Genomic DNA, 22,611 nt, shown 5'->3' on the forward strand with positions numbered 1-22,611 from the left:
TTACATATAAGTAAGTGATTTAAAGACAACAAATTAGACAGAGGTTGTATTGCAAAATCATCCTGCAACTAAAAAAAGATTACATCAAACATTTTCTCTATGAATATTTGATTATTCAACCCAACTCCTACAAATGAATGGTGGTGCTTTTTGAAAATCGGGAAATCACCAACTTCATGTAAGTAGGATTCAACCTTTGGAGACAATGGGTGTGAAAATGTCATCCATTAGTCACTGAGCTATTTCACCCTGGACCAAATTGTCCGACTGAGTGATTTCTTGGACCCATGCCTTCAGGTGTTTCACTGTTGAACGCTCTCAGCAGCGTCTACCGAGAGCTCTTCAAACTGTGTGACGTCTGTCACCATCCACCTGTCAGAGATTACAATCTCTTCTTCTGATGCTCGCAGTGATACTCCCAAGAGGGAGCAGTTATTACTTGACTAAAGATACCACATTACAGAACAACAATGGTGCTGTGAGTCCCTCCTATGGTCAGTAAAAAAAAAAAAAACATAAACTAACATTCAAAGGCAGCTTTTAGAGTTCAGGCATTTGGTCTCTGGATTCAGGAATTCGAAGACTTCAGAGGCGGTTTGACGCACAAAGGGTGCCGAGGTAGGAATGCAGACCGACGGTTCTTTATCAACATAACGCAAGAGACAAACACCTTTTAAAGTCTTGACATTCGTGAGCCTCATGACTGGTGCTAGTGTGAATTGATAGTACGTTGACGATATGACAGTATGTTCATCACTTAAGCACATTTTCTCTAAATCTGCTGTCGTGTTTCAAATATTTAACAGTTGGCAAAACACACAAGATCATTATTTTTTAAGCTGATCTAATGTAAAAGGTGTTTGTCACAGTGATGAAGCCACAGAAAATGATCAACCAACTGCAGTGCCCCTTTAGCGGTATGGGGTATTTTAGTTTCTTTTTGCTTGTTGTTTTGGTTTTAGAGCACCACTCTTTTCTCATTGAGTGCAGCGGTTCTCAGTAAAAAAAAAAAAAGCTCTAAGAATAATGCTAATAGTGCTGCATGTTACCTAACTCCTTCCCCTTATTGACGTAATGAGGTGATAATACATCAAATTTGTGATTTCAGTTTAACGTACAGCCTTCGAGTGAAGGAACACAACCAATCCAGAGAAAAGACACTTTTGGTCGCACGTCGGAGTCCAGAAATGGAGAATATAACAACTGTGTCAGTGTGTGTGTCGGTTATCCAACACACACATAAATAAACCCGACATGGAAGTTGTTGTTTTCTTTTAATGGTCAATACACAGTATGTCTTGGGTGAGAAAACGCATCATGATCCAAAGTCCATGTGAATTTAATGAAAAATCCTCATTTCTAAACCAGTCTGGTTATTACATCGTTGCTTTAAAATGATTTTACACAGTCATAAACTAATTCCACATTTAGTACATATATCTACTGTATATCCTGCAGTGTATAAATTTGCATCCCACATGCAGTCCCAGAAATAGGTCAAAATATCAGAAACATCCTCATAAAGAATAACACCTGAAATTAAAAAAATACTGAGCTATTACCAAATAGTCATTTTACATTGTTTAGGTTTGGAGTCACATTGGCGCGTACTGTGTGCATACCATGAGTCTCAAGGACTCCACCACTCCTGCGAATGACTCAAGCTCTCAGGCTGTTCAGGTGTTCTCCACGGAGACTGGAATGACAGAAAACCTCACAGGCCAACAAGCCTTGTTGACCACTCAGGACATCTGACGTAAAACTGCTAAGAAAACAGCATCCTTTGTGATTGTGGGCCTGAATTACTACTCAGTGTTTGACTGCAAACATAATGAAAAGAGGTCATATTCACTGGAGATGCTGATGAGTGACATTGCAAGCCTGTTGTGAATATTCCTGCATTCAAGGAGTTTATTGAGTAAATTGTGCATGAATGAACACACCCTTTGAGAGAGGTGTGGCATACTGTGATAAAAAGCAAAAATCAACTTGCTCCTTTTGAAGCTGCCTAACCCACAAAGAGATTGAATCCAGGCCACAGGCACTGTGGCTAATGTTACACAAGTGAGCGCTCGGTCAACCATAAGCTCTCGGGAGAGTTGCACTTCGAAATGTGGTAAAAACCATGTCGTGTCATCTCTGTGATTTGACCGGGAGAGCTGATGGCGAGGTGGCAGATGGTATTCCAGTTTTGATCTTGTGGCATATGTCAGTTCTGAGCGGTGTGACACAGCTGGGTTTTTTTTTGGTGGGTTTACATCTGGAACAAACGGTACTCGTGTTTCACTTCACAGCAGCACATACTCTTACTGACATTTGCCTCTGCCAAATATGATCCACTGCTCTTTGTGCGACGAACAAACGGCTCGTCATTCCCCTTTCAAGGGACACACCGCTGTCCCCCGGCATTAACTGTCGGCACGCCACTCCTGTTTTTAGTGTCAATCATCAGTTGTTCTCTTTAGGGTCTGCTATTTGGCACAGATAACTCTCCACACATATAACAATCCTTACTGGCAGAAACCACTGCTGGTGCCGTGCACCAGAGTAGAACAGCACACCAATTAGGTGCCACTTTTCCCAGGCAGATACTGTGTAATGCTGTCACCTAATGTCATAAGGATTCAACCCCTCAGGCCACATTTACACATCTTTAAACACCTTGTATTAATTGGTGTGTTTCTGAGTTGAAACAGCTTTTAATAAATAACTATAATTAAGACACTTTTTTTTTTTTAAAAACTGCTCTAAAATATGTAGATTACCAACACGGTTCTTTGTGATTCCATTTATAAAGATATGTGACACTGTTGCTAGTTTCTATTAAAATTGTAAGACCTCTTTAAGATGAGACGTTTGATTGCAGGAATTTCAGGTGTAGTTAAAGTCACAGACAAGTGAAACGTACTAAATAATCTTACTGAATAGAGAAGGAAACAACACCTTACTTATGTGGTTGTTATGTAGGTAAAAGTACATGACACCATAGAAATACTTTGTGTAGGTAAAAGTCCTGCACTGAAAATGATACTCAAAGTAAGTCAAAGTTATGCATAATCAAGAAAATTAACTTTTTCCTGTCAACTGGCTGATTAATCCACAATTTGTTTCTGTTTTATATGCAAATATTTTGTGTTTGTAGGGTAACTACAGCATCAAATACTTGTACTGTAGTAAAACGTTCTAAACTGCGGTGAAGTACTACCTCAAAAATATTTCCACCACGGACCATCACAAATGATGCGCAGCTTGTTGATGAGCTGCTGATATGAGAAAATCGATTGGAATCTAACTAGGACAGCTTTACTGCAGTCGTGAGAGGACACTTATATAAAGCCAGCGTTTCAAACACTGCAGCTGCGAGGTTTCTTTCTGCTCCACAGACCGACCGACGATACACTGAGAACGGATCGGGACAAAGTGAACATGTCACATTAGATTACACACACTCGCATGGTCACAAGTACAGCAGGTTGAATTTTATGGAGTGTTTTTGGTGAACGCGTCATGTTGAGGAAGTGTGTTTCTAAAATGACGGATCATGTGATAATCAGGTTGTATGAAGAGACTAGAATACTTTGCAAACAGAGAATATTACCAGCTCGTGCGCTCACTCTAGCAGAACACCGTTCTATCTACTAATCCTGAGTTTGAGGTCTAGACATGAACCCGTCACCCTTCATGGTGATGGCAGTGATTATGCGTATGGCTTAATAAGAGAATAACAACAGTGCTGCATGGCGGCGGAACAGTTTACGCATTTGGGATATGAACAGCTAAATAGTCTCAGAGTTTTATAGAAAATTAGGTTTTATTTGAAAACAATTCAGCTCCACACAAATGACAAATGCACCCTAGAAGTACAATCCTATACATGAAATACAATTAAAAAAAAAAATGTTTTCTTATGTTCTTAGTTATATTTTCTGACGGCTGATGAAGGTTCCACCTCTGCATCAGATGCTTTATGAAAGAGCATATATTTCTATAAATGTAGAAAAGGCCTCGCATACGCCTGCCTGGCAGTGTAATGGCTTTGGTAACATTAAGGTTATCTATTAAAATATGGAGTTTACACATTTGAAAAAGAAGAAAAAAATACACTGATAAAAGACATATTAACAATTTTTATCGATTACTTTATATGTGTACCTTCATATAACCCTCAAATATTACAAATAATAAAAAAAAACATGCTCAAATCATGATATCCTGATCAATAATAAATTTACAACACGCTAAAAACATGTTTTTTTCTGACCTCAATGAACTTCCACATCTGTAAGATCCACTAAGCTCAACAAGTAATACGAGACCTCGGCATCCCATACAGACATGAGAGAATGTGGTTCTCTTTCTGGATCCTGAATGGACGACACATGTTGGAAGTCGTGGAACATTCGGTGGTAAAGAAACATTCAGAGGACACCGCTGATTGTTGCCTGCGGGCTCCTGATGGCATTAGGTTCTTGTTCAAGTTCTCACAGAACAAAACCACAGTGAGTTTCAGGCCACAGTCTCTACTCGGCCGGCTCGGCCTTGTTCTTCTTATTCAGGACGTTGCGGAGGCTCTCGGCCATCAAGTAGGGTCTCTCTGCACTGCCATCGTTCCTCTCAAGATCCTCCACTGGAAAGAGATTTGAATAGAAAGTCATTTAAACACTTTGATGCGCAGAGTTTGTAATGAGACGTTCTGCAGGTTTTAACTGATCAAACTTCACGTTTCATATTCATAAGAAGTAAATCTGAATAACAAAACTGCAGTTCTTTAGAAAAAAGGCATGTAGCTTTAATCAGTCATTCAGGCAGGTATGAACAATAACATGCATTTAAAGAGGTTCAATTCTTGTTGCCTTAAATACTGCATTAATAAACCAACTGCATTCCTTTGTAAAGAGCTATTAAATGCAAATCTACATCAATTTACAGTAAAAAAAAACAACTTCCACATAAAATACTACAGAGCAGCTAGCCTGAAAAGAAAAAAAAAAAACAGTGTTCATTTTTACAAATCAACTTATGGCTTAGTGTGAACAGAAATTAAAGTGCGTTACTGAGCATACTTCCATACTGTAGCACGGATACTCATGCGGTTCTGACTGCAGCAACTGTAAACGGTTAGGTTCCCGAAAACGGTGTGAAAACGTCATCACTGTAAATGAGGCACACGATCGGCTTCAAGTTTCTATCGGCTAGTGGCAGTGGGAGGAACTGTTACCAAGGCAACAACCGAGATTAGAAATGTCAGTTCGGCTCGGAGTAAACTGTTCATCTAAATGTCCAGATGTTTACCGGAGCGGTTTGTCCATCGCAGTTCAGATTACAATAAAGCAACTACAGACATTCTCTTGCACAATGTCATCAGAGGGTGAAGAGAGAGACATGGCTAAGAGAAACTTATCACCTCCAATTAGAGGACTCCATTACTTAATATTAACATCTAACCAACTACACACGTTCCTGTGCACAATTTAAAGCGCTCCTTTCGAGACACATGCTTGATGTTCGGTTGACCACTCCCTAAGCCCCGCCCCCTTTTAATTACAACAACAACAACAAGATTTAACTGAAATATTTGTCAGTTTAGAAACAGTGATTCATTGATTTCAGACCGAGGCAGACGAAAAGCAGGCTGCAAATTGTGTTTCCATCGGAAACCAAACCTGTTCGATTTCCCCAGCAGTGGTTGGCTGGCTAATGTTATCTCTATGAGATGATTCATAAGTAACTGATGGCTACACGTCACAGGCGAAACGTAATTTTCCTACCGAGCTGATCATCCACCATGTTGTAAACATTGAAATTGCTATTGTACTGTAATTAGTCCCAGTGGTAATAGTAGTAGTAGCAGTCGTACGTTACAGACAACTGTAACAGCTCTCCCGGTTTGGCTGCTTAGTTTACAGTGCGAAATTTAGATTAATGCTTTTTTTCTTTTTTTTTTTTTTTAATAGCAATAAAATAAGATCGTATTTTAAAGCAGTATTTTTGAACATTACAAGAGAAAAGGGCTTTTTAGAACGAAGACAAATTTATGCATCGTCTAAATCCAATCAAGAGATACAAGACAGAGACGCTACATTAGCCTGATAGCTTTGGCAACTGGCTTCCACACTGTGGTGAAATACAACTCGGGCAAGGTCCTAGCTGTGAAGGCTGTTTTAAAATATTTCCTAAAACTCAGCCAGAAGATGTACTATAAAACGCTTTGCTTGATGTCAGGTGGCAGTAAGCTAGTTAGTGAACACACTGCTGACTGCACTTTATGTTCTACCAGATAAACACACCACTTAATCCGCAGTTCTTAAAACCTTTACTTGTATGTTTTTAATCTGGGAAAGATAACACACACAAAAAAACTACCACCACCTACTGAGTTGGAGTGTGTAGATTCATGATGTTAGTTTGTCTGCATACTGATTGCAAAAATAATAACAACAACACAAATGTTCATCCTACACCCTATTTCCTAATCCTGCCTGCCACCAACCCCCTTCTGAATTCACTGAAGTCCTGTCCTCAGTATTGATTTTAAACTTTATACCAGCGCCGTCTCCTGAACAGCATATTGAGCACCAAGCCTAGCTAGAGCTAAACAATTTGGGGGATGGATTTAGCAAACCGGTCAACATCTTTTATCCCATTATTCCTTGTGTTGAACAACATTTAAGGTAAAACAACTATCGAAAAGAGTCTTTCATTCCGTCCAAAACTCAAAAAGTTACATCCACTTGCTTGAGTAGAATAAAAAAATGTTTTTTTTTTAAATCCCTGCCACTTTAAGGCATGGAGTCCTGTAACTTTACTACAGTCTGTTTCAGTGAGCGAGGTGAAAAGAAGAATTTCCCTCCGGGCAGCAACAAAGTTCCAGCTCTTACTATCGTGATTTTAAAAAGGCTTGCTGGATTTTGCTGTGCCTGTAATTCAGCGAGAGATCGGAGTCTCTGCCCACAGAACTCTTCCTCTCTAAGCCGTGTTGTCCTCCTGAGCCGGCTGTGGTTTCAGCCGGACGTCTTTGTCGTGCTGTGGCTGAGCAGACGACGGAGACGGATCCTTCCACAGAATCTCATGAAGAGTCGACGACATGTAATAAGGGCGTGCAGCTGAACCGTCATTGCGTTCCAGGTCTTCACCTTATTGTGTGCGTGTTTGTGTATTTATATGTTATAATGGGTGGAGGAGAAAAATGTGTATATAAATCCAGGTTAAAAAAAAAAAAAAAAAAAAAAAAAAAGTGTTATAAGGCCAATAGGAAGGGGAAGTGTAAGAAAAGGGAAAGGAGAGACAAAAAGAAAGAGAGTCAAAAAGCAAGCAAGCAAAAGCACCCACAAGCATTTCAGAATGAAAGTTACACTTCATCACCCAGCAGCAACATTTTTCAGTAAGGTAAGCCAGACTGTTATTTTGAAACGTGGAGATTTTTTAAGTGCAGCACACCAAATACATGCAAATTAGAATAAGTGACAGCCCAACACCAAAAGCAAAGTGAGTTTTGATTCAGCTGAATATTAGCCTTTTTTTTTTTTTTTCATGGAGCTCTTTTTTCAAAGCAACAGGTTTGTTTTTTCTGCAGCATCAATCTGACACTTGTGTTTACAATTCATAAGCAATACATGGACGTCTTAATGACTGGGGAGGCGTCACTTACAGAAACAGAGGAACAGAGTGTCCACACACATGGCGTACACGCTGAAGAATCCATGGGCGATGAGGTACGAACCAACCACCAACGTCTGGTGAAGACAACGAGAACCACGTATACGTTGTATTTTTAACACGCACACACACACATCTGGGTTTAGTAGCAAAACAAAAAAGCAATGAAAACACAATCAAACTGCAGTTCTGTCCTGCTTGTGTTTGGCTCGAACTGTTTTCCTGCCTCACCAGGATGGGCACCCAGTAGTAGTGGAGGTGGGGTGCTGTATTCTCAAAGGCTTTCACTCTCCCAGAGAAGAAAAAGAAGGAGAAGATCCCTGCGGAAGCAAAGAAAAGTCACACAGGTCAAAAGTAAGACTTGGTAGGAAGCTGCTGTAAGTGTTCTGAGTGATGTACAGTGAGTTATTCAGATTTAAATAAGCACAAACTTCACTGAAATGCTCAGTATTTCCCACAGATTTACTTTTTAGCTATTCAAAAGTACATTAAAGTCTATGGAGGTCGAGTCAGTCCTATTGTATTTACGGCACCCGTGTACTGCACAAACTCTGCTCATACTTCAGAATCCTCTACAATGCACACTGACTGACTTTAAGTTTATTATGATGCTTATGGGTAACTTATTTTTAAAGCTCTGATTCACTCCCACTGCAACAATGATGTAATATGTTGAAAACAATGAGTTCGCATCATGAGATCAGTCAAAAATCATGTCAACAAGCATCAAAGCGCGAAGGAGTCACCCATGACTTCTTTAAGAAATGCTGCTTTAGTCTTAAATATGGTTCAGTGTGAAGAATAAGGATGAAATAAACGGACTCACCCACGAGTCCAACGATGAGCAGTTTGCCCAAAAATAAGAGGAAATCTGTCACTTTGTCCAAAATAGCGACCCTGGGGGATTAAAAAGACTCATGTAAACATTAAAAAAAAATATTTCCTAATGAATTATTTCCACTTCTGTAAAATTGTACAATATTTACCGAATCATGTTCCTCATCAAGAGGAAGAAGGCATCTCTGGCAGCGGTGCAGAAGTTCTTGCCATATATCGCCACCTAGAAGCCAAAAACACTCGTTACAACACGTCGACATCACATAGCAGGAAGAGATGAGCTCAGTGATATCAACAAACAAAGCACCCACCATGATGTAGGCGTTTCTGTTCAGGAACTTGATGAATTTTTCCAGACACCAGAAACAGCACTTCAGGCAGCACAGCAGGAACTTTGTAAACTTATTTTGGGCTCCTGTGAATGACATCATGAGTGATAAGAGACGTGAACCAGGGCTGGAGATGTGCCAGTGACGCATCAGACATCAAGGGGTAATTAGTAAGTTGGATATAAATTCATTTCTGACCTTTGAACTTATAAAAAAGAAACTAAACAGGCAGAAGGAAATACTGTGATGTCAAATAAATCCCCTTTTCATCACTGGTGTTTTTGTAGTACTGTTTGACTTAACCCTTGCGAGCGAGGCGCAGTGCGAGACAGCTTTGGCGAACATTAGTCCTTAATTCAAGACTTTATGCTCTACAAATGATGGGTTGTAGCCTTGAGCAGACATCTACGTAACGCTGTACTCCACAAAGTAACTGACCTTTTAGCTTGTGGTCCAGATACTCCAGCAAAACCCTGATGATCTGAATGATGGAGAGGAGGAGGGAGCCGAAAGCCAGAGTCCCTGTGTGATACCTAAAACAAGATACAAGTGACGTTACAGCAAAGTCTGGAAACAGGATGTGCGTGTCAACGGAGAGAAGATCTGTTGACCAAACACAACACGTAAAAACAAGACAAGCGCAAAGAAGACGACATATAGAAGAAAAAGGATATAAATGTTATGAGACCCATACACACCTGAGAGACCTCCCCAGGGAAGAAAACACTGGGAAGGCGGGCATGTCGTCTGGCTTGACGAAGGCCCAGTAGTAGGAGGCAAAGGCCCCGGCTAAGGTCATCTGTCCCAGAGCCGTGACGAAGTTGGCACACCAGAAGAAGAGGAAGACGTTGTAGAACTGAAGGCCGATCAGGTATTTGTGGTAAACGGTCTCTCCGCCGTAGAAGGCAAAAAGGCACTCGGAGTCGGGGCACTGCGCTTTCATGGAACTCGTGGTGTAGTTCTGAGCGCAGGTGCAGTTCATTTGGAGAGATCGTACACAATTAAGAAATCCAGATGCTTTCATGTTCAGTATGAGCAAAGCTGCGGTGAGATAAAAATAAATTCTGAAAGTGAGTGACGAATGAAAGGAGAACTTACAGCTGGGTCGCACGTCGTTCTTGAGTGCTCACACGCCGTCTCATTGAAGACTTTGTAGATGGGCTCATTGGAGGTAGACAAGAAACTGATCAGATCTGTCAAGGACTACAATCAAGCAGCTTCAGACAACAAACTGCTGTCATCATATTACCCGACATCACGCTCACGTTCGCACAAACTCGCCTCCATGTTTCCCCATTAACCGAGGAGAAAGAATCCGGGGTTGAGTGTCTTGATCAAAGTGTCCGAACCCAAACATTTTTGTCTGACCTGCTCTACCAAATGAGTTAAATTACGTCAAGCTAATTTCATACTGCAGCACATATTAACATCTGGAAGCCGCTTACTGCAAATGTAAGGCTGAATCCAAATGTCAACTAAGACTTGTAAACTACACAGGAGCCTGGCCAGGAAGTGTCCGGGTCTGTTCAAATCATCATGTATGTGAACAAAGGCCTCGAGCTGAATTTCTGTAGACATTGTTTAACTAATTATCCCTCATTACCACAATAATAATGGACTATATTTATTTTTGGAGACATCAGCTTTTTTTTTTTTTTTTCCTTTCTTTTTTTCTTAAATGATGCAGTGAAGTTTAGAACTGAAAATACAGAATATGCTGTACATATGTTGAATAAATGGATTTGTCTTTGAATTTGCACAGATTGGCGAACGTTGCTTTTCCTCCTCCTATACATGAAACCTTGGCATTTGATGCGAATATAATAACATTGTTCAGCATCTATGTGAAGCAGCACAACCAGCACCTATCTGGCATTAATGATCAATGTTTGGACTATAATTTTATCATAAAAAATTTAAAAAAAAACACAGCCTCATGAATTGAAATTCATATCCTTGGAAACCATTGAGGTCTGATGTCTTGTCCTTGGGACAGTCATAAACATTCCAGCTTACGTCTAACAGTCTGCAAGAGTTCAGTCTGAAGGGCGGAGGTCGCACATTTAGATTCAGCCTCCTACTTTATTATGTCGCCCTCTGCTGTATGTGATTATTAGTTATCTCTACTTGTGGGCCTACATTTTTCAACACAGACAACCCTAAATAACATCGACACTGACTAGAAGTTGAAAGGATACACAGCAGTAACTGCCCAGTAGGCGATGACCATGGCCAGGAGGACGAAAGTAAACAGTGGGTAGAGCAGAGAACACATCACATGTCCGATGGCTCTGTAAACAAAACAACAGCCTCACGTCCGGTCACACATCAAAAAGCAAAAGCAAACATCCATTTTCTCCCTGACTGATCTTTTGATTACTTGATCTGTGCTTGTGCCTTTAGTCTGACACTTTCATCCATTACTGGGAGTCACACTAAAATTATCTTTAAGCCAAAACAATTTCACATCTGACATTTATTGATCTGTTTTTCCTCTCCTCTGAAAGTGCCGACAGCTCTAATGTGAAGTCTGACCTGCTGGCTTCTTTGATGAGAGCAATGGCGATGAGGATTCTCTTCCTGAGGAAGATGAGCAGCAGGATGATGATGACCTCCAGGATGGCCAGGATGATCACTAGAAGGAGAAACGTGGCAGAGCGAGAGATCATTACGAGTGCCCTAATTTCACAGTGACAAATGTTAGTGTTAGAAATGCGTCGATGTCTTTGTGTGCACTGACTGAAGGCCAGCCAGGTCTGTCTGATCTGCAGGTAGACCGTGAAGTCGGTCTGGAAACCCAGCTGCTGCAGAGTCACGTCGGAGCCCGCCTCTCCCTTCAGGGCCGCGTACTCCATGTAGCAGTGGAAGATACCTGACCGGAAAAAAAAAAAAAAAAAAAAAAGACCACTTTTAAAATGGTAAGAAAGTGCAATTGTTAAACAGAGGAAGGGAAGCCATGTGCGCGTGTAGTGTCAGCTGTTAACATGAGGGGTGCAGCTCCCGAGGCTGAAAGGATAGACGGGTCTATTCGTAAAAAAAAAAAAAGAGTTTAGTGAAAATCAGTTTGAGGGAATCTTTTTGCTTTTCGTTTCAAGGCCGCGTTAACTAAGTCAGTCTGTGCAAACTTTATGAAGAGTTTCTCACTCTCTCCCTTCAGCCGAGCCTGAAGGAAGTGAGTGCCGTCCGCTTGATATTAAATTTAATTAATTTGCAGAATGTTGGAAAAGATAAAAGCTTCAGTTTTTGTATCCTTTCAAAAAGGATTGTCTTTACAACAGTTGCCATAACTGTAAACAGTAACTTTAATGCAGATCTTTGTACATTGAATCTTTGTCTTTACATCCAATAATGGTCTATATACCGTTCATCAGTAGCAGAGAATAACACTGTTCACACTCGATAAGAAATTGTGGTTTTGTTTCCCTGTGCTTCTGTGGCACAGCACCGTGGTGACTCATATTATAATGAGACATTCAGTGTACAGCTTTGAAACCAATTAATGAATAATTATCTCACCTTTTTCAGAGTATGATTGGTTGCACTGACAGAACTTTTTATTATTATTATTATAAAAAATAATATCAAATTATTATTTTTTTATATTTTTTAATAAGGAAGTACTGAACAGTATTCAGTCAAATATAGTCTTCAAAGACTGTTTAAACAAGATTAATATCTTATAACACACAAACTAAAAAGATTTCCTTTTTTCGAGGTTTGTATTTCTCCAGCTGCTGCCAAGTGTGTTTCGTCCCTGTCCAAAACAAATATATTGTTAAAATAATGTACAACATACAGTGAGATCATCCCTTTCTCATGTTACAAGGAATCTGGTCAATGACGAACGAGCGGACAGACTTTTAGCCTTTTTTTCCGCACTAACGTAGGTTCCTTTACCACAATATTTTTTAATATATATATATTTAATTGTTTTCATGGAGGCTGTTTCCTATTACAGAAACAGTCTTGAAAACTGCCCACACGTCTGTGGAAATTCCATTCGCAGTTTACGTTCCCATTCAAAGCTGGCAAACCTGCAGGAATATTGCTAGCCGCCTAGCTTCTTCTGCCATGATGATTCCCTTTGTTCCGCCGATGGTAGCTTTCTTCATCGATCATACAGGCTCAGGGCTGTAGTACGGTGTGCTGTACTAACTCCGATCAGCTGTTCTGGAGCTCATTTCTGGAGCACTGAACTATTGTGAGGAGAGTATGCCAAAGATAATGAGGAGGTCTTGTGTGCTTCGGCACTTACCATATCCTATTACCAGTATCACCAGGATGATCATGACCCAGACCATGATGCCTGCCAGGAAGCGCAGGAGGATGATGAAAAGCAGGCTGGTGAGCATGGCAATAACCAAGCCTCTGCAGAGAGTTAAGAGAGGAAGCAGTGAGCGAGCAGTGAAAGCAGCTGATGGTGTATCCACTGAACACGAAGCAGGAAGAATGACTTACAAGAGGATCCAGTACCAGGACTGTGTGTAGTCCTCAAAGATTTTCATCACCACCTGACGGGCCTCGATGACCACAGTGGCGTTCCTGTGGAGAGATACCCGTGTGTTTATCCATTTCAGCACCGCATCACAAACTATTTGTAAAGTCTTAATTAAGCAGGTCGGGACAGGCTGGCCCACAGCTTTCGTGACAAAACACTATCACACTTTGTGCTCACTTTACTCCGTCAATAAGATCCTTGGCATCTCTCATGTTTCCGCTTCCGTCATCAAAATGAGAGTTGTTCCCCACAGTTATCACCCCTCCTTTCTGGCCCAAAGCAGGGAAGCACCTACGGGTGACTGAAGGACAGTAGAGGGAGGGGTGGGGATATAAATATCAAAACAAAACAAAAAAATACATTCTTATGTATCAGACTTTTCAGATCTGCACCAGCTCTCTTAAAAGTTTACAAAATGTCACATATTATAATGTATTAATCTCTCTTCTGAAGAGGAATATTTTACAGGTTGAACTCACAGGGCTTGCTGGGCGTCAGCATGGCAGGACAGAGACCAAACTTAAGGAGTTCTGGCATAGACTGAAACACAGTATACCCACAACCAATATGAGGGTCTGTAAACCATATTTAAACATTATAATAACCAGGAAGTACAGAAAAAAAGTGTCTCAACTACAACTTACCATTGTATTAGTCACACCTTCCTTGCAGAAGCTTTTGTAGTAGTCAAAGTCATTTCTGTTGATGTAGGCTTTCGCTAACGTCATGAACTTCTCAGGACACTTCTCCACGCACATCTGGGGATGAACATTTACAGCAGGACACATTACCATCAAGTACTGCTCGTGACTTTGGATGCAAGCTGCAGCACAGTAAGGAGAACGAATGCTAACAAACTATTCGGTCACGGTGAAAGAAGAAGGAAAACAGAAGCAAACAGCCCAGAGAACACAATATGACTTGATGAGAGCAGAGTGGAGTTTCCACCTGTGTGGTCGGACACTGGAACTCCAGCAGCACCATGGGGCTGGCACACTTCATGATGTTGAAGTAGAACAACAGCAGCTTGTTCCTGTTAAAAGGGACATAAGCATAGACAGAAAAACAGTCAGAGGAAGAAAGCATTTCCAGAATATATGAATGAGGGGACAACTGATGGATTATTTAATTTGTTTTATACGATCATTGTGTTGTTAAGACTTGTTCAAATTCACTTGTTGTTTTGTTTTAATGGCTTATTCTATGTGAAGCACTTTGTAACTGAAGTTTAGAAAAGTGCAATACAAATAAAGTCTACTATTGTTATTATTATTATTATTATTATCATCATCTGAGCACTTCAACTTGCAAGAGTTAAAACACGGCACCAATTCCGTGTTCAGTACACCAGAATTTATTCTCCTACATTTTCAACTGTCTTTACTTCATCAGGTTGGTAACTGAAACGGTGTCCAGTTTCCTTATACACAGTCACAAGTACACAAAACAAGAATTATCATCACAATTTCCTCAAAAAATACAACTTAGAAGATGTCATTGGTCAAAGTGGATACAAAATGACACATCTGCATGTTCAGAAAAATGAATTGGATACTTTAAACTCAGATAGTTAAGAATTTTGGAAATGTAGTTACTGGATGGATGAGTTCAGGTCAACAGCAGATCAACTTTGATGGGAAATCCTAACTAATCAATTCAATGTTAAAGAAAGGATGAGATTTGAGTGCAGTGTTTATAAAGAGTATTCAACCCACTGATGAGTTACGATCAATGATTGCACTGACTTAGAGATTATTTACAAAAGATGATTATAATAATGTATATATTGTATTCATGATCATTTATATTCCTCTTGAAGTTTTTGTATCAACTAAGGGTAATGGTATTTTGTCAATATTTATTTTCGGTTTACTTTGTATTTAAGGGGATTCATCAGTTACATTACTATCAAATGAAGGACTGTATGTAGGTCAAATTTGCTCTAAAAAAGGAGGTCCAGTAGAGATGTGTATTTGGAAAGTGACTCACTCGAGTGGGGTGCCAGCCTGCCCACAGAACTGGCCTCGACTGTCTGTGGGGTAGATCACCTTTCTGGGGTCACCCTGGGACCAGGCTGGGAGCACCAAAAATAAAAGGTAAAGATGAGGAAAAATGTCTATTCTTTTACAGATAGCTCTTAGTTTGTTTTTTCACATGTAATCCAAACTACAGAGGGTTTTTTTCCTTACCAAGTATTCCCACTGCAATATAACCCAGTATGGCAATAATGAAGAGGATGCAGCACACAATGTCTGTGCAGCCCCTAAAAACACAGACGGCAAAGTTCAAAGGGTTAAACCAAATCGTCTGTAATCACCTCCACAGTGTAAACGTCAGTTGTAAAGTCATGTCTGTCTCACCTGTTATGGATCGGACCCTTGAAGGCGGGATCATACTTCCTCGGCTCTCCTGCATAAAAGAATAAGAGCATTCATATCTCTGTGAGCTCTTAGCGCCGTGACTACTTTATGTCTGCTGTTCATTAATTCATGTTAAAAACAGAGATGCACATCGCTCCAAGATTTTAGATTTTAAAGGGGCAGCTGATTTAAGGTTAAGAAGAAGAGCGTCGTCCTCACAGTCTGCTGTCAGATGACTTTCCCCTCCAGGCCTGACACGCCTGGCAACACAATAAATTCCTCCCTGGTGACTAAGCAGGGGCAAACCCATGAAAGGACTCAACATGACTTCTCAACACACGAGAAGGGTCCTAAATCATTTAAAGTAGTACAATTACTTTGACAAGCCAAAAGTGTCATGTTCACACGGATCCATGCTTTTATTTTGGTTGTAATAATAGCTCGACATCCTTTTAAATTATTCACATTTTCATCAACAAAAGGATCAGAGTTTCTTGTCTGAATATGAATATTTAACAGTGTCAGACATATCCATGGGTTTGCATTGCATTGGAGGTGAAATGTGGTGTTCTTGAGGACAGATGTGCCTCCATGTAAACAGGAAATTCTGAATAATAATAACAACTCAATCATATTTCCTTTGAGCTAATTTTTCAGGCGTGGCCTTACAGTTAAATTTGCAGCAGATTATCGGAGGTCAGTATGTCAGAAGAAGAGGATGCAAATCTATCTAGATTCTGTCAGAATCTATGCAAATTCATCAGGGAACATAAATTTATACTTCACCAGTAGGCAAATCTCCAGGACAGAAAAGAGAAAGCAACGCGCCACATTACTAGTGAAGAGCAAACAAAAAAAACACCAAAAACAGAAAAACGAACGGCTTTATATTCAAAATAACATCGCAGGTGCCTCGTCAGGGCGCTGGATCTCGTACTCTGCTACCACAGGATGAATCCCTGCATATGTCGCATGTGACACTGGAACCTCAGAGTCCAGACAAACCTCTGATATTTTCTGTGGCGTCTTTGTATATCAATTATGTATGTTTTCAGCGGGATAATGCTCATTTGATAATGCTGCAGAAAACATTTAGCTGACGGGTTCCCGGTGGAGTCACGGCTTCCCGTCAGAAAGAGCGTAAGTGTTGCATTTCATATACATGGTGTGATTTGGTGCTGCCACCTCTGACGTGTTATTTTTAACAAGTTTAGAGACGACTTTGGCTATTATTTGATATGAATAGAAAGGGAACAAAAATGAAGCAAATGGAAATGGAACGAACAGTGATGAGCATTTAATCAGTGTCAGAGGAGAGATCTGCTCCTTCTTATCTCCATTCATCCCAGCAGCGTTTGTGCAGGAGAACACTGATAAAAGAGCTCTGTGCTCTCACACACCTGTATAATCAGCAGTGCTGCCAGCAGTAGCCGGTGCCACACAAACACACACACACACACACACACACACACACACACACACACACACACACACACACACACACACACACACACACACACACACGTTCAACCCCCGGTGTTGACATGCTGATACTGACACTCCAGTTTCACACAACTATCTTATAAAGTTCATGACACAGGATTTTTTTTTTTTTTTTTTAAAGATTAACCAACAATCTTTCATTCTTTTGATATTTCTTAGATGAATACAGAATACAAAAAAAAAGAAAAGAAATGCCAGTCAATAGAAAGCTGTAGCAAAAAGAGCCGTTACCGTTCTTTCCAAAGTATTCGTCATCCTCAGGCATGTTTAAATTCCTTTCTAGGCCAAATGTAGGATTGTACCGAGAAGCTTTTTCCCCTCTTTCCACAGACCTTTTATGTGGTTCACTCCCGCTTCCCTCTCAGCTGGTATAAATGATTGAGAGCGAGGGAGATGCAGGTATTGTGGAGGGAGAAACCAGTCCAACCTGTCCCTGAATAGCTTGTGCAGCCGGCAAAGCTTCACCTCACCTTCCACTTCCTCCCCCCTCTCTTTATCCTGAAACAACTGCTTCTTTCCAATCTGTGCTCCACCTGTGCATCTCCCTGTGTCTCCTCTCACCTCCCAAAGACCTCCTTCTGTCTGTTCTCCCACTCTGTCTCAAATAAACCATCCAGACGGGCAAGTAAGCTCCTCTTGAGGAAGGCTGGGAGGGAAAAAGAGGAGGTGTGGGTATGTGAAAGAAAGGGTGGAGACTGTTGTTTGGGGAAAACTAAAGTTAAGTTGTGCGGATGTTGTCAGAAACACTGTTTGCTGAAAACAAGGAGGAATTCTGCCTCGACTGGTGTTTTGTGTTGCCTTTGTGGAGGAGGAACGATCCGGTTCAAGAGTGCAGGACCTTTATAGCTGCAACTACCATCACCTGCAGTGATCACGCCTCACAATATTAAGCTCAAAAGTCAGTCATTCTGTGATGTTAAATAAGTGCCGCTAAACTGCCTCGCTGTGCAGCTCAATTAGTATCTATTCCAATATTTGCATTTCAAAGTGTTTTCTTGTATCTTGTGGGGACATGGCGGTGTTGCACTGCGACAGAATGACTATCAACACTGCCATTCGGTTTACAATGCCAGGAAAACATTTTGTATGTCGTAGCGCATCCAGTCATATTGTGCAGGAATGCAGGCCAGCAATCTATTCTAGCCGTTTCCAACCACAATCCTCTGTGCAGCGGAAAATACATCACATCAACTGAGCTGCAGGGAGAGTTGCTGGTGCTAATTCTCCGCCCAGCTGCAACAAAAAGAAAAAGAGGAAGAAGAACAAGAGGCATTAAACGGAATGATTTGACCGAGTTCCTTTCTATGACAAAGTAGCACGTCCCAATAGCATCCATACTACATGCCACAGCGCATACTTTGTCAGAGTAGCTGCAGTACATGCTAAAAGTAAATAGAAAAAGTACACGATTCAGAATGCAGTTAGAATCGTGCAAGCTTCCTTTTTTTTTTTTTTTTCTGCTTTCATCTTTGGTCGTCTTCATGTTTTGGATGTCTTTCTATTCTGCATTCAACAGACAAAAGAAATCAGAGCATGTTCAACGAATTCATCACTTTAACAAAGAGTCTACAGACAGACTAAATGCTGCAGATGTTTGCTACAGACTCTCACAGAGAGAGAAAACAAAAATGAGCTGGAATGACTGAAAATTTCCATCTATTCTGGTTTTGTATTGTTGCCAGTGTTGCTGCAGAAGGGAACTCCCATTGGGAGCGTTGGCTCCGCTGTTATTTCCAAAACTTGTTTCATAAAATGGCAAAAAGAAGCTGAGACCAGTACTTTCTGAGTAATTTGATTTCATAGATCACAATGCAAAAGGTGAAACATTCAGGTGCAACTATTCCCAAAACGTTATTGTGAAATGCCTGTCCCAGCAGAAAGCTTGTTTGCCATGTGGGACAGTGCGGTAAAGTTTCTTTCGTGGCAGCGTGCAACAGATTTAATCTGTTAAAAGCTCTCCAGCGGATCTAATCTGATTCCAATGAACCAAGGCTGTGCAACAAGACAACCCTTGGGCATTCACTAAAAACATTAAAACTACAATAACGTATGCTACATGTGTAAGAGCTTTGATTTAACTATGAATTAAGCATAGTTTTAACAATCTGCATCAGTGTTGTGCTTGAAGCTGAACCCGAGGTCTCCCATTGTTTTACTCTTCAGGTCCAGTATTTTGTCGGGACATTGTCTTCTGCATCCTGAGCTGCTTTGATTTATTTTCTTGATATCTCCCCTCACATCCTTTAATCGACAAAAATCTGGTAGACCTTTTTCACAGACACTCCGACGTGTCACTGTAGAAAATGAACATGTTTAACTATGTTTTTTTGGTTTTTTTTAATCAGTTGGCAGCAACCATACCGGGCATGCTTTGGGAATTTTACTAGAATAACCCTATAACCTCTTCTTTATTTTAAGTTAACACAGTAGGATGCCCTCCCTGTCCATCTCCCACATGTCTTTCATTACGGAAGTGGGTGTGGAGCGCTGAAGTCCCAAGTTCAGAACTATTCATGGTGTCTCAAAGGAAGCAACACACAGTCTGCAGTGAGTGTATCCACAGTAAAAAAAATATTGCATCTTGTGGGAAATGTGTGCACAAAACATGATACATCTGTCAATGGACATTTGGAGGTCAAATACCAAAAGTGTTTCAAAGAAAGTTGGCTTTTAGACATGCAATATTTTCACACGACAGCTGCAATTCGGAACAGTATTTAATTTCTATTTGATCTCTGACCATGTTTCATACATAATCCTATGAAATGTGTAATCTCTTGGGAACTTCTGCTTTCATATTTAATGATCTTATTACATCAACACCTTATCTCAGCTGTTACACACAGCAAAGCAAATCCTGGATGTCAGACACGTATGACACAAAGTGAAACCGAGATCCAATTCATACATGCGAGTTCAATGAAGGAGACAAAATTAGAACGACCGTTTACAGACCATGACCAACAGGAAGCGAACACAATGACATCATCTTCTGTTTATTTGACTTTACTACTCATAAATTTACAGTCCTGACTATGATATATATAAAGTGATATTTTAGCAAAGTCTCAGAAAAATAGTATTAAGCAGCCATGATCTACAAACGCAGCAACTGACTGGCAAAAGAAACCCACTAACAATGGAGATAAAGAAAGAGAATAGCTCGCTGTGGATTCCAAATTACTCTGCATTTGTATCCCCCCCCCCCAAACTCGTTTTCCTGACCTTAATAACCAATCAGTCTGGCGATGCTCTAAACATGCCTTTGTGTTTCAGACCTTGGGCACGTTGGCAGGACCGCAAAACAGTTAGCAGAGTCACGTGATCCGGTTTGGGTTGTGAGGGGATGATCAAGCCCATTCAGTTGGAAACAGGTGGCTGCGAAGTTTGTCAGTCGTAGGTTGGAGAAACTGTACGGTAGAGGAAGTGAGCTGAAAACGAATGGAACGGACCGGAAGAAAATCTGTAAATGCAGTTTGAACAAACTTTAACGAACATGAAAGCGATGTCATGGAGTCTCGGGATCAGGTTTCGAAACACCCTCCTAAATATGGCTCATAATTACACCTAATCTGCAGCAGGGCATGGCTGCGTGGCCGCGTGGCTGCGTGGCTGCCTCGGATCCTGTCATTGAGGTTTCTTCATATATCTCAGCCTGAAATTACGCCAACATGTAAAGCTGCAGTAGATCCTTCAGTCTGTTCTTGTGGCGTGTTAAACTTACAGTCCCCGTCTCCTTTTTAAGCTGGTCTCAAGATGCACTGAGAAATATTAACTTGTGTGATCCACTAAACGTTCCTGGAGGCTCAAACACACAGTGATTTCTTAAGTGAATTTGAAGCCGAGGCGTGACCAACTTCTCCCTTGGCTCTCAATAAAACTATTTCTTCACCATTTATCCCTTTCTCTGTATTGCACTTGTCTAAATCCTTGAAAAACAAGCGCGCACACACACACACACACACACACACACACACACACACACACACACACACACACACACACACACACACACACAGTAGGCTATATACTGCCTTTTGTGGAAGGATGACAAAGTGAATCAATTAGCAATCATGTGGCAGGCAGAGTGGAAAAGGGTGTGTGCCGAGAAGAGGAGGAAAACACCATGGAAGCGAACAGGAGAACTGCCCTGTGTTGTTTTTCACTCCGCATCCTGCAAAAAGCTCAACTTGTCCAACATATTACAAAAGATGTCACAGAGAATATCATAGCTTTGGGGGTATGAACTGCAAAATGTATTTCAAAACAGGAAGTTCCATTTGTTATTGTGTACAAAGAACAAGGTTATTGACCTTCGGGGTTTCGGGGTCATTAATGGCTTGATGTCTCTCAATGAAATGCACTTCGCCCTGTATGAATCCTGCTTTGTAAAAAAAAAAAAAAGAAAAGCTGTACATCAAGGTAAGAAGAGCGCAATTACAACCACATGTAGCGGCTGGAGAGATCCAATTTTGAAGTCACACGCTAAACGTGAGATTGTAATCAAAAGTGCAGCCGTGTATGAAACGAAACCGAAAATGACAGAAGAGACAGAAGGATGCCAGCTGCCAAAAGAAAGACCTTCTTCACTTGTTTGAGGTATTTTCTAATAAGCTGAGCTGCTGTTGCCGGTTGAGGAATGTGGCAGCAATTGGTTAAGCACCAGATAAATTGTGACATTGTGCAGCCTGAAAACATGACAGGGACTTTGTACCACCAGTTTTTAAAGTTTCAAAATATGACACCCCCCCCCCCCCCAAAAAAAAAAAAAAAATAAAAAAAATAAAAAAATGGAACTGTAGATGCCCACGTTAATTTGAACTACAAGCAAGCTAATGTTTGGAAAGAGTGAAGTTCACGAGGTCCCGAGAGAAAGTGGTCCCCCAGTGCAGGCTAACCTGGAACAATGAAAATCAGAGAAACACAAACATACTATTGTAAATAAGGTTACTCAAACAACTTCAGAACTATTTGAGCCACCGCAATGCAAAAACATCGCCTCGCGCGCAAAAAACAACAACAACAACAACAACACCAGCTATCCTTGTTTTTTTAAATGTGACTGACGATAACGTCCCGGGACAGATGAAGTGAAGCGTGCGCCCGTTTTTTTGGGGGGGGCTTTAGACAAGTAGCCTACCATATTTCGGTTTCTCCTCCAGTTCCATGGTGGCGGATTGTTTCTTGTGGACCGACAACTGCTCATAGGCGACGACTACAGTAACATTTCCTCCCCGGGCCGAGCTTATCGTGCGACGCGTCTATCAGTTCAGTCACTTGGTTTGGAAGTCCGCTCCAAAAATCTTGACTGTCCTGCCAACATTTAAAGAGAAAAGTCGCAGGAGAAGAGCGCTGACCAATGAAGACGCAGGAGGTCGTGATTGACGGGGCGTTCGGCCAATCACTGATCGAAGGGCGGGGGTTATGT

The 22,611-nt window shown here is 41.0% G+C and overlaps 1 protein-coding gene across 4 annotated transcripts; it reads right to left on the minus strand.

The window, feature by feature from the left end:
- Positions 1–3,792: 3,792 nt before the first annotated feature.
- Positions 3,793–22,492, minus strand: LOC138622390 (choline transporter-like protein 2). 4 transcript variants are annotated; one of them, XM_069701147.1, is made up of 23 exons: positions 22,324–22,492; positions 17,415–18,416; positions 15,681–15,729; positions 15,510–15,583; positions 15,310–15,394; positions 14,269–14,353; positions 13,965–14,078; positions 13,800–13,860; positions 13,498–13,621; positions 13,281–13,364; positions 13,078–13,190; positions 11,563–11,694; positions 11,358–11,457; positions 11,021–11,113; positions 9,921–10,005; positions 9,521–9,783; positions 9,261–9,355; positions 8,805–8,908; positions 8,643–8,716; positions 8,483–8,553; positions 7,888–7,976; positions 7,649–7,733; positions 4,983–7,133 (listed from the first exon to the last, which is right to left on the minus strand). In XM_069701147.1, the coding sequence occupies exons 2-23, from the start codon at positions 17,446–17,448 to the stop codon at positions 6,967–6,969; spliced, it is 2,181 nt and encodes a 726-aa protein (XP_069557248.1). In that variant the 5' UTR covers positions 17,449–18,416; positions 22,324–22,492; the 3' UTR covers positions 4,983–6,966. The 4 variants fall into 4 exon arrangements, with proteins under 4 accessions (XP_069557251.1, XP_069557250.1, XP_069557248.1 ...); XM_069701150.1 differs by lacking the exons at positions 4,983–7,133; positions 17,415–18,416 and adding an exon at positions 3,793–4,627; XM_069701149.1 differs by lacking the exons at positions 4,983–7,133; positions 22,324–22,492 and adding an exon at positions 3,793–4,627 and having other exon boundaries at positions 17,415–17,996.
- Positions 22,493–22,611: the final 119 nt, after the last annotated feature.

This window comes from Brachyistius frenatus, unplaced genomic scaffold (assembly GCF_029030835.1).
Source record: "Brachyistius frenatus isolate BFR_SWC_R1_liver_20210118 unplaced genomic scaffold, ASM2903083v1 Contig_36, whole genome shotgun sequence".
Classification (NCBI taxonomy): domain Eukaryota; kingdom Metazoa; phylum Chordata; class Actinopteri; family Embiotocidae; genus Brachyistius; species Brachyistius frenatus.